The following is a 12,078-nucleotide window of genomic DNA, read 5'->3' as shown; positions in this document are numbered from 1 at the left end:
AACTTGAGTAAACTGACACAACACCAAGCTGCTCACCCATCACAGAGAGCCTCGCTCCGTTGCTTTGGCGCGTCTCGCCGCTGTACTTATGTTTGGTGATGCACCGGTATGTGGAGAGGGCATCCTCCTTCTGAACATCAGAGATGTAAAGAGCCCCAAAGGTGGTCAGCGAGAACCTGTTACCTGAGGAAGACATCCAGTGAAGACTTACATTAGTTTTCCCAAAGGAAACCTGCTGACAGACAGAAACACACTGTAAAAAACCAGCACTAAGACGATCGCTCCGGTGCAAATGCATTGTACTTATTGCAAAACCGTATTTTGCTAAGGACAAACAGCTGCCTGAACAGTTGGCACTACCTGCCTGATGATGTTGCTTCCCAAAAGCTGGCATTCTTTCAAGGCCTGGAGGACACACAGCGGTCACTTACACCACCCATAGACATAGCAGAGACAGATTTACTGCCCCTCCATACACAATGTAAAACTCTTATGCACCATCATCACCAAACTATCTCAATGTTCTTCCTTTTAAGTGTGGTGAGAAAAGTGGAAGGCCAAAGATCAAGTGTGCCACTATGTGATGAGAGCTGCCTGTTCTCTTTCATAGCATTTTTTTTCGTGTCTCACATTTTATGCTGCATTCATAGAACCGTGGTTATGTAAATACCTCCATGTTTTCATGCTGTGCCCATTGATTAGAGGATGAGAGGGAAACACATTCAATAGCAATTGTCTTGCTAAAAGTGTGACATATTTCAAAAGGGTTGCCGCTATACAATAAGGTTAGTTTACATCACTTGTGTCTTTTAGCATCTACAGACCAGCAGCTGGATTGGCCGCGTTCAGGTGCACCTGTGTGTTTATCAGCATCAATATTTTATCTACAAGCTCTGTATTTGTCGGGGTCTTGCGGAGGGGTTGACTAGGAATACTGAAGGTAGCAGTTATGGACTGAGCATTTGTTTGCATGGAATATACCGAATGACCCGAGAGGGAGGCACAGGCTGCAATTTCACAGCAGCCTTTGTTTGCCCCCAGAATGAAGCCTTACAGGATAATGAGCACTTTAAGACTGCTACTCCCACAACACCAACGACTCGCCTGTCACAACACTCTGACATAGGCAGGGGAGAGAGAGAGAGAGAGAGAGAGAGAGAGAGAGAGAGAGAGAGAGAGAGAGAGAGAGAGAGAACGCGAGTCAGCTGGATCTGTCAAAGCCAGACTTTCTGTCTTCAGCAGGGGCCAGAATTCATCCCTCTGAAACAACCCTGATTAAACACACACACACACACACACACACACACACACACATCACATTATTTCTCTTATTATCCATCCATCTTAAGTGAGTAGCTTGTACATAGAATCAGTCTATCTTTAGTCGACTCTCTCCATCTCTTTGTGTAAACCCTCTCTCTCTCTCTCTCTCTCTCTCTCTCTCTCTCTCTCTCTCTCTCTCTGTCTCTAAGCAGAGTGGCAGACAGAGTAAAATATTAATTACTAAATCACTGTGCTCCCTCAGCTTTTATTCATGCTGACTTGACTAGATAACGAGAAACTGAGCCAATGTGAATTATATACACACATATAGACACAAACACACACACAGCTGCAGCAAAACATGCAGACATGCATGCATGCAGGTGCAGCTGTTAGTGTTGCGTAATCTTTATTTTTTTATTTTATTTTTTTTAATTGTGCCACATTTACATTATACCATAATGCTACAGTGTCTATCTATCTGAGAGTATGACAATTTTATTTGGCAATTATTTAACATTTTTAAACCTGTAGTTTTACCCCTGCTTTAACTCTTCCACACACACTAAGCATATGTCTCAAACCTTGAAGAAAGACACAGTCCTAGTTGGGACACCAACAGAGATCAGACATAGTACTTCACTTCACTTGATTCCAAATGACAGACTTTCACCAAAAACTGTACAGACTGAGAAGGTAAGTTGACCCATGTTTTAAAAGTTATCTTTTGATAGCTATAAAACCATTAGTATCTGAGTTTTTTGTTTTGCAAAACACCACAAACTCAAAAACCATGGATCACTCATGGATCCTTGAAAAAGCTCTGAAGGAACCATTTAGAGGTTCAAGTATTTTTCATCAACTATAAATGGCTCTTTAAGGAGTTCTCTCACCCAGAAAGAAGCTTTTTGAAAGAAGCTGTATTGCCTAGAGGATGTCAACATTGTTGGATTTTGTATGAGTTTGGTCAGATTCTCAATGAGATGCATTCATGGAAGAAATTGTGCAAAATTGTTTGTGTATTCCTGATGCAGATGGAGTCCAGAGGGGAACTATAGTAATATTAACTTGTAAGTGCTGGATCTGGAAGATTATGTGTATTTTTGACAGGACCAAAAATGGGTAGATAGAAAGGTACAGAAAAATGGAAATCATTATTCTCAAATTTTACCAAAATGTTAAACATACATTTAAAAACAAAGAAACACAATATTTTAATTATATATATATATATATATATATATATATATATATATATAAAAAAAAAGCTAGATTATTTCCCCTACACCACTCCCAGATGTTTGGTTTTTAATTAGAAAGGTTTTTTCCATTTATATGGCCATTTTTAATAATTATTGATTTTTTAAAGGCTAAAATTAGAAGAATGAAACTGCTCCTGTGACTTCTCAGTGACAGTACTGGGCAGCAACTGTATGCTGTTTTTATGTAATGTAAAAAAGTGCCATATGACTCGTACTGTATGTCCTTAGCAAACCTATCTTGTATAATAAAGGGTTTCTTTAGCTTTATTTTTTAATCCAACAAAATGCCTGTGGCCTTACAGTCACACAGGCCAGACCTGCTGCTATGACAAATACCAAACAGGAGGAGAGAAAAGGGAAAATAATGGAAGTATAAATGTGCGAGAGAAAATATAAGCATGATAGTCTATAAATAGGATACATACTGTAGCCCGTGTGCGTCAAAGAGTGCGTGTAAGTGAGTGCACCGTGTGTGTGTGTGTGTGTGTGTGTGTGTGTGTGTGTGTGTGTGTGTGAGTAAGTAGCAGCCTCATTTTTTCACATGCAAATGAAGGCGTCGGCGCAAAGATAACGAGGCCCATATTTCCACCTCCTCAGTGGGGCCATTATTTATTGATGTTCTGCATATTTCCCCCTCCCTCCCACTCTCACGCTTTCTTCATCCTCTCCTTGTTGCTAGGGTCTCCTCACTGCCATCCTGTTACAATTTCGGTGTACTTTCAGTAATTATTAAAGCACAACGTGTTTGCAATCATCGAGGATGAAACAGTAAAACCTTCTGGGTTGTGTGACTGTGAAAATCATAATAGTGTATTGAAAGATGTCTGTGAAATTAGTGGGAAAAGAATATCATCAGTATGAAGTTGCTAAATATAGCTTTTTGGATGCAAGTAGGTTTTGTAGCCAATATTTTCCAAAAGCATACAACATAACGCACTTTATTTTAGTTTTCTCATTTCCTGAGTCTCAATCTGGAGTTTGCTGGTTTGAAAGACAGTTCATTCCAAAGTTGTGCCTTACATAAAGGATAATAACATGAACTTATTTAGCCTTTAAACCCTCAGGACTCACAGAAAGTAGTTAAAAATAACTTAGTAAACTTAATAAACTTAGTTGGACTTCTCTACCCTCAACAGGAAACTAATTTAGCTCTTGGAAGTGAATCTGACCTACATGCTTTAGAGGGGCAAATTGCCACACTATCTAGAATAGCCTATTTTAGGAGACAAACTTTTTCCTCTTTTAGCAGGAATAATCTAATGACACTAACCTGTCTGGAATACAGCTTTTCCTGTATACAAAGCAAGACAAAAACTAAAGAAAAATACAAACTGGCTGTATGATCGTGCAGCACTTACAGCTTTGAGTTAAAACACTGGCGTTCCTATGGGAGTTCCCAGTATGGACCCCATAACTAATCAGTTTGGAAAAGGCTAATGAGCTATCGAACTCACATCCCTGTTTCCCTTCTGGCAGAGCAGTACAATCTGATCCCTGGAGTCTCCATCTTACTCAACAGTGCTGACAGTCAAAGGCAGTGGTTCCTTGCCTTGAAGGGCTCTCCCAGTTAAATGAAGGTTAGCGTATTTTCACTGCTCATTATGATGACTTTAACCTAGCACAAGGAGAAAATGTGCCAAAGCAGCGGAGGGTCAGAGGCTTCACTCCTCCACAACAACAACAGTGTAAATCCTCAGAGAGATGCCCGCAGCACAACATGTTTATCCATTAAAGAGATGTGGTCTAAAGTTAAAAGATAAGAAGGAAATTGACTCTAAAAACTTATTCAAAAGGTTACCTTTAGGATTATGCTTCAAAAGAAAGATGGGAAGGGAGTTTCCCTGTCCATTTCAGTGAGCTGAAATATCTAAACATTACCATTTAAGGCTTTAATAATAGACAATACACATCAAATAGACTATTACTGTACATATAGACATATTTTGCTGCGATCACTGATATGAAAAGTGATTATAAAATAAAAGCTTAAATGTAATTTTCCTCTGAAATGTGTTCCTAAAACAGCAATGTACAGTTGCTTTCAAATCTGAATCAAAATTATATTGAAGTGATTAAGTTTAACCCTGTAAACTGATTTATTTTCACAATAAACCATAAACCGTTGGAAGAGGAAACAAGTTTAGCAAAAAAATGCTTTGAAAATACAGAAACATTTTTGCTCCGGTAGATCTGAGTCCTCCTGTGAACTGCCAAAGGTGACGGTCTGGTTTGAGCAAAACTCTGATACACACAAACACAAATAAACACATACGGCACATGGACATGTTAGTCATTGAAATTTAGCACATTGATTATAATCCTCTGAACGCCGCTATTGATTATAAGCCTCCGAACAAAACAGTGGTCGATATTCTGACTTTGACGATGGAAAAATTGCATTTTGTTTGTCTGCTTTATACCCCTGCTCTCAACAGCAAGTGTCAGAGAAGAATTTGAATGAAGGTGAGAGAAGAGAGGCGAGGAGGAGGGGATCAAAGACTTGTGACTGTCACAGAAAGAAGAAAGAAAAAAAAAATGCAGTATATTCCGGAGATATTCTCTGCGGTGCTGGAATGTGCTTGGTGCTCACAAATGCAGACATGCCAGGCACAAACACACACAGAAACACCTACCGGGCTTAAAATAGGACAACAAATATTTCCCGGCTGGAATGAAAAATAATAAACTATGTTACAAAATTAGCACAGTGGAGTCAGTGAATGGCAGTGGTCCAGTTTTGCAGCAGAGGAATGTGTTAGAGCAGAAAATCAGCACTGAATGACTTGATTTAGAGAGGAATGAGCGGAGAAAGGAAGAAAAGACGGTAGGGGAGAAAAGCAAAGGGAAAGATGGAGGGTAAACTGTGGAGGAGATAACAGTCCATGTCTGTGTTCTCCCCTCCTTTCAAACCTTTATGCAAAAAAAGGGGTGTTGCATCTGTATTCAAAGCGAGAGCCCACTCCACCCTCCTTTTGCTCTCTCCCCTCTCTCTGCTGTGTACATTAAAAGCCCAAGTAGAAGCAGGTGTCAGCCAATTAAAATATATACACTTTCCTGGCTTTCTACCGCACACTTACTTAACATCTATGAATGGCGCCCTCTTAACTCTTTTCATTTCACGTTCAAAGCAGGTTTTATTGGCACAACTGATGTGTAACAACTTATTGTGCAATGGGAGCCCACCCCACTGCATCTCCTCCATAAAAGGGACTTTGTTAACACGACCAAACTGTTCAGACAGAGTACGAGTCACGCTGCCAGTTAAGACTAACACTGCATGAGCAATATCTGACTCTCAGCATTAAATTCTCTCCTTTTTCCCCTCTCGCTTCTTCTCCGTCGCTTGTTCATTTTCTAGAAGGGGAGATGCAAGACATAGAAGGAGCCGCAGCTCTGTCATGTTTTCATTAAAAAGCCACGCTTCACTGTCTAATCCTAACTGCTGTCCTCTTTCCTAACCAATTCTGACTGCTTACCTCATCTTTCAATCACGTTCACCCTGCCCTGCCCCTTCCTACTGTGTTGCGTTGTGCACCGCTCCCACCCTGAGTGGAGAGGATGTTAAAAAGTTGACGGAACGGAGGTGAGGTGCGGACAAAGGTGGAGGTTGGCGAGAGAAAGAGGGATGAGAAAGAGTAGACAGAGCAGAGTCCAGTTACCACTGCGACTGAACCACGTCTCTTCTGCTTCACTTGACTGCTCTGTCCCAATTTGCCCTGTGTGACTTTAAACAGTAAACACTGGGGGAGGGGATGATGCAGATGGGGGGGGTGGGGGGGTGCGGGGGTGCGGCTATCGAGAGACTGAATGGCCAGTCATGGACTGACATTAAGCTGATTGTATGCAAAAGTAGTCTAACTCAACGCAATGCCGCAGAGACGCCATGTTCCCCCCCATAAACCCACCCTAACCAGACAGGCCAACGATGCTGCATAAAGCTAAATGGACCATCTCAGATAGAGGGAGCGCTGAGGAGATTAGGCATCAGTAGAAGCATCAGAGGAAACGAGGGATGGAGGGGAAGACGGTGGGAGGATAGGAGAGAAATGGGGAGAGATGTAGAAATAGGACTCCATTATTCATGATGTGTGTTTCATGTGCTTGGTGACATCTGGGACAGCAGTGATAATGAGAGTCCCGGGAGAGAAAAACCACATACACACACACACACACACACACACACACACACACACACACACACACACACACACACACACACACACACACACACACACACACACACACACACACACACACACACACACACACACACACACACACACACACACACATCCCAATGCACAGCACCATACAGAAGTGTGCCACCGTGATCCAAACACCTACCCTTCGACTGGATACCCCATAAACTCTTATTGAACTGTTGATCGCATGTGAACTGAGGCTCAAACACTGAAATAACGCTGTTCTTAAAAAAAATGTCCCTTAGTCAAAGTAAAAATACGGTGTAAAAAAGCTCTTGCCCCTCCACCTTGTTTTGATTTAGCAGTAAGAGACAGAGTTGGCTATACAGTGTGTGTCAGCCATCATATGTGTGTGTGTGTGTGTGTGTGTGTGTGTGTGTGTGTGTGTGTGTGTGTGTGTGTGTGTGTGATGCGGTGTACTCCAGCTTAGCCCATGGCCTGGGGCAGTGAGCTGCATTAGCGGGACTGAGTGAGCGGCCTGGTCCCTCCCTATTAGTGTGCTGGTGGCAGAGGAGTGTCACTGCCCAGCATGGGGAGAGAGAGAGAGAGAGAGAGAGAGAGAGAGAGAGAGAGAGAGATTAACTGCTGCCACACACACACACACACACACACACACACACACACACACACACACGTACATTAACATTGTTTACCAGCAGTTGAAATCCCTAACAGGATGCCAAATGACCCTAAATACACTCAGTATCAAATATCACAATCTTACATTTACCTAAATTAAACCAAAGAAACCTCTATCACCATCGACAACCAAGATATCAGCAGTAACCTGCCAGTGGAAAGCGGTGTGCAGAATTCTCTGTATTGCACGTAAGAGGCAACGATCACTGATTCTATGGTTTTAAAGTGTTTATGACAACCGCTGGTTACTACTTCTGCACAATTACAAACATCCAGTGGGTAAAGTACAACATTGTAAAGAGTACTCAGAGGTAGAAATAACACAATGTAAAACTACTCTATTACAAGGAAAAATCCTGTAAAAGAATGTACTTGAGCTATCAAAAAGATTCAAGATATAAGCAGAATTTTAATGGTGTAAATAGTCAAAAGTGAGTTCATATTAACCACTATATACAGATAGGTAGTTTAATTTATAATAATGTCTGTAATAAAACATGTAACTAGTAGCTACAGCTGTCAAATAAAAGTAGTGGAGTAAGAGTACATTATTTCCCTCTGAAATGTGGTGGAGTAAAAGTATAAAGTAACCAGACTGATCTCATGAAGTGGCGTATGTATGACATGCCAATTTGTATGCCATTATTGGCGTGTTATCAAGACACATACTCGCTTTTTGCCGTGTTTATCAACGCCGTTTGGCCTCCATTGACTTACCTTACCTTGCGATTGCGTGTGAATTGACGCCGTAGCGAGTAGTATGAAAGGGCCAAAAACCCACATAGGGAGGTTGGGGTGGAGGATGGGTCAAACACAGGACTTTCACCCAGGAGAGTGGGGATCGTGTGTGATGTTTCCTTTCCACATTTGTTCTTTTCCTAAACCCAACCCCGTTCTTCTTTTCCTAATCCCAACTGGTTGTTCTTTTCCTAAACCCAACTGTAGCCTTGCGATAACACGTAGCCTCGCGATAACACGTAGCCTCGCGATAACACGTAGCCTCGCGATAACACGTAGCCTCGCGATAACATGCCACGTGGCGTGTATGTTTACGGTGTGACGTTGCAGACTGCCGGTCTCTCTGATACAGCATAGACATACACATGGATAGCTCAAAATGCGTACAGATAACGTATGTTTACACAAAGTCATGATATCACGTTCAAGTAACAGAAAACGAACATACTCAAGTGAAATACCTTAAAATTGTGCTTGGGTAAATGTGCTTAGTCACATTCCAGTTTGAATATGCCAAACAGGAAGAAGGAGTGGTCAGCATACAATTAATTAAAAAAACATAATTGGCAGATTAATCACTAATAAAAATAACTGTTGGATAGGCTTTTATAAACCTGACAAAGTGTGCATATTGCACTGTTGCTAAATATCACCTCATCACATTTCCTATACAGTACATATACTGTACACATTAATATAGACACAGGAAACCATCCTTTTGTTGCATCTGCACAATATTAAACTTAAATGTTGAAGTGAAAAAGCCCCCGCTTTACAATGAGACTTTTGTTATTGACACACAAAAATATTGACTGCTGTTTGCTCTGTATCATCCCTATTGTACATACAACATGTTGAACTGTTGACTAAGTATTTACAGAGTTCCACTGATGGCAAGAACATAGAGAGAAAACAACTCCCATGCTGTAACCATGTTGAATTAAGCCACAAACAACAGCCGAGAAACCTCACAACCTTTTCCTCACACTTTTCTAGCACATTAACCCCAAAGCAGCAATCCAGATCCGCTCACCTCCCTCAACTTCCCGCCCACTGCTGTCAATCACGGCCCGCTGTGTTGATCTGGCCTTTATGTGTGTTTGGTCAACTAATAGTGAGGCTGATCAATAGGTCTGATTGAGAGGTCATGTAGGAACATGGCACTTGGGTGACCACCAGGGATCCCGTTTGATCCCCGAGCATGTCTCCTCACGGTCCCCAGACCACAAGCTGCATTCACAGAAACACCGTAAAAAAGAAATCTCTCCATCAGGGTCACTGAAGTGTGAAATCCATCACTCTATACCAGAATAAATCACAATGTGGAGTGCATCTATTCTAGGCTTAATTAAGAATATCTGATTCTAGTACTCTTTCAGTTTCTAGTGTTCCCTTACACCTTATCTTTTCTTTAAAATTATATATTTAGTCAGAATTCGACTTTTGGTATAATTATATAATTATATTATATAAGTACAGATATATATATACACTTTAGACTATCTGCAATTAAAATCAGATGGAAATTTGTAGGACCACACTTAAAACCAACAAGTTAAGAAATGTTACAGGATTTGAGAGAAAATCTCCTGCCTTTCATATTGAGAAAAAGACAGAAATTAAGACTGAAGGGTGAAATCAGAACTAAACTTTCAGCCGCTGCTGTGAGCTTCTGAGTAAAGAAGCATTTCCTTAAATACAATTTCTTAGTAAAGCCTGCTGTAATCTCCTCGTACTAATCCCTCTTCTGCTAGCCTAAACAAAAGAGTAGAAGAAAGCAGGAGGAAAGTGGTAATACCTCTTTACTGAAATCCTATTTCTTAACCCAATCCAGGCCACATAAACCCTCCAATTCTTTGACTCTAAGCCTTGACACAAGCCTTCCTGCTTTCACTTTCCTTAACAAGTCTGGATGTGGTTAGAAGTGCAGATTAACAAATATCCTTCACAGAGCCAGTAAATACAAATTATTTGGTTACTCTCATCTGATAGAATACTAAAACAAATCCCAATGATGAGAATGTGATCACTCAGGAGCAAGAGCGGACAATGTGACCTGAAATCTATATGAAGATAAATTATCACTTTACGTTGATAACAATTAAGTTACATACATCAGTGTGCTTTCTATCTAATGTTACTACAACTATATACTTACAAGTTGTAGTTGTAGTGTTGATAATGTCTTTATTTTACTGTCAAACTGTACCACTCCTTAAGCTACAGTAATATTATAAGGAAAGTCCCATTTAAGTTAAAACTAATTCAAAGAATCATCTTCTTTTTCCTAGTTTATTACAACTCAGTCTTATTTTAGTAGGTTTGTCGGAGATCTCAGCATCTCATACAAGTTATCACAATGAATAAAAATAATGGCAAAAGCAGAACAAAACACCCCAGTTTTAATCAACTGTAATTATCTTTAAAGCCACATGATTAGGAATGTGTGAATCCAAAAAAGACATCCCAAACTAACTCTCTCATCTCTCTCTCTCTCATCTCTCTCTCTCTCTCTCTCAGTTGATATATTCTCACACAGCCTGGCTTGAAGGGCCAGATTTCTGTCAGAGTGATGTGCTTGCAGGGGCTTCCCCATCTCTCCCTCTTACACTGATTGACACTGATACACTGATGCACCGTAAACATGCTCATACTGCATCTCTGTGTGTGTGTGTGTGTGTGTGTGTGTGTGTGTGTGTGTGCGCGAGTGTGTGTGTGTGTGCGTGCGTGAGCCTGAGAGTGTTTTCTAAAGACACAAAGAGAAAAAAAGCCGGGGGAGAGGGACGGCAGAGTGTGTATGTTTCTGTGTTATGCGCACGTGAGCAGGCGTGTGTAGTAGTGTGTAAATAGTCAATAATAGCCGACACTTGTCAGCCCTCTGCTCTGTACTCACAAAGCCTGTGGTTGAGCCATTGTTGAACTCCGCCTCTCAACGCCGGCCACCCCCCTCCCAACTGGGTCTCTCAAGCAGAGATAATTATGCCTATTGTGCCCCTTGCACGCGCACACACACGCACGCACGCACACACACACACACGCGCACACACACACACACACACACAAACTTGTTTGTGCTAATTTACACACCCACCCACCCACGTGCCTACTCAACCTAACTGAGGAAAAAATGGCTGCCAGCACCCCATCTGTTCCTGCCCTGCTCAGCACACTGGGGCAAATGTGAGAGGGGCAAACATATTCCGAGAAAGAAGGGGAAAAAAAAGAGGTGAACAAACTGCATAATTATATGGTTGGAATGGAAACTGTGTTTGAGCGGTTAAAAGGTAATACATTTCCATGTTGTTTTGTCATTTCTTAGATAGATGATTTTACAAAAAACTGCTCACTGTTACACTGTTTTGGTGTTACCAGCATATGTTTGCATTTGTACATAGGTAATAGTGGCACCTTCTGCTGCATAATTTAGTCTTTAATGTCTCCCACTAACCCCCATGGCCATGCTGTGTGCCATGTGGGACAGATGCAGGAGGAGAGGAGGGTAAGGTGAGGGAGGGATGGTGTGAAACTAGAGGGTGGAGGTGACAGAGGGCAACAGTCGATGGGGTTATGTTCAATGAGCCCTGGGGACGCCACGTGCTCCCTGTCCTCCTCTGTCACACCACGTCCTGCTGCACCCAGGCAGCCCGAGCACAACAGGACAGCCGCCACACAGCAGAGCAGAGCGGAGCGCAGCCTTAATGTATCCAGAGTTAATGTTTAATGAGTACTCCATATTCAGGCAGCTTCGTGCAAAATCTGAAAATGGCTTTATTGTGTTACTTTCAAGGGTGATGTATGTGTGTGTGTGTGTGTGTGTGTGTGTGTGTGTGTGTGTGTGTGTGTGTGTGTGTGTGTGTGTGTGTGTGTGTGTGTGTGTGTGTGTGTGTGTGTGTGTGTGTGTAGGGGGCAGGCTTGTACATTTGTACTTTGCAGAAGCGAGTGTGTGTCAGACCGGTGTTTACAAGAGTCTTCTG

At 41.7% G+C, this 12,078-nt stretch overlaps 1 protein-coding gene across 4 annotated transcripts in view; it reads right to left on the bottom strand.

The window, feature by feature from the left end:
- LOC114566745 (Down syndrome cell adhesion molecule-like protein 1 homolog) overlaps nucleotides 1-12,078 on the bottom strand; it is a 57,541-nt gene that overhangs the window by 27,314 nt on the left and 18,149 nt on the right. For all 4 annotated transcript variants that reach the window (XM_028595430.1, XM_028595431.1, XM_028595432.1 and 1 more), the window contains one exon: nucleotides 37-183. In XM_028595430.1, the coding sequence (XP_028451231.1) occupies nucleotides 37-183 (147 nt within the window). The remainder of the gene's footprint in view (nucleotides 1-36; nucleotides 184-12,078) is intronic.

Source organism: Perca flavescens, chromosome 13 (assembly GCF_004354835.1).
Source record: "Perca flavescens isolate YP-PL-M2 chromosome 13, PFLA_1.0, whole genome shotgun sequence".
NCBI lineage: Eukaryota > Metazoa > Chordata > Actinopteri > Perciformes > Percidae > Perca > Perca flavescens.
This window is presented reverse-complemented; position numbering and strand designations above follow the sequence as displayed.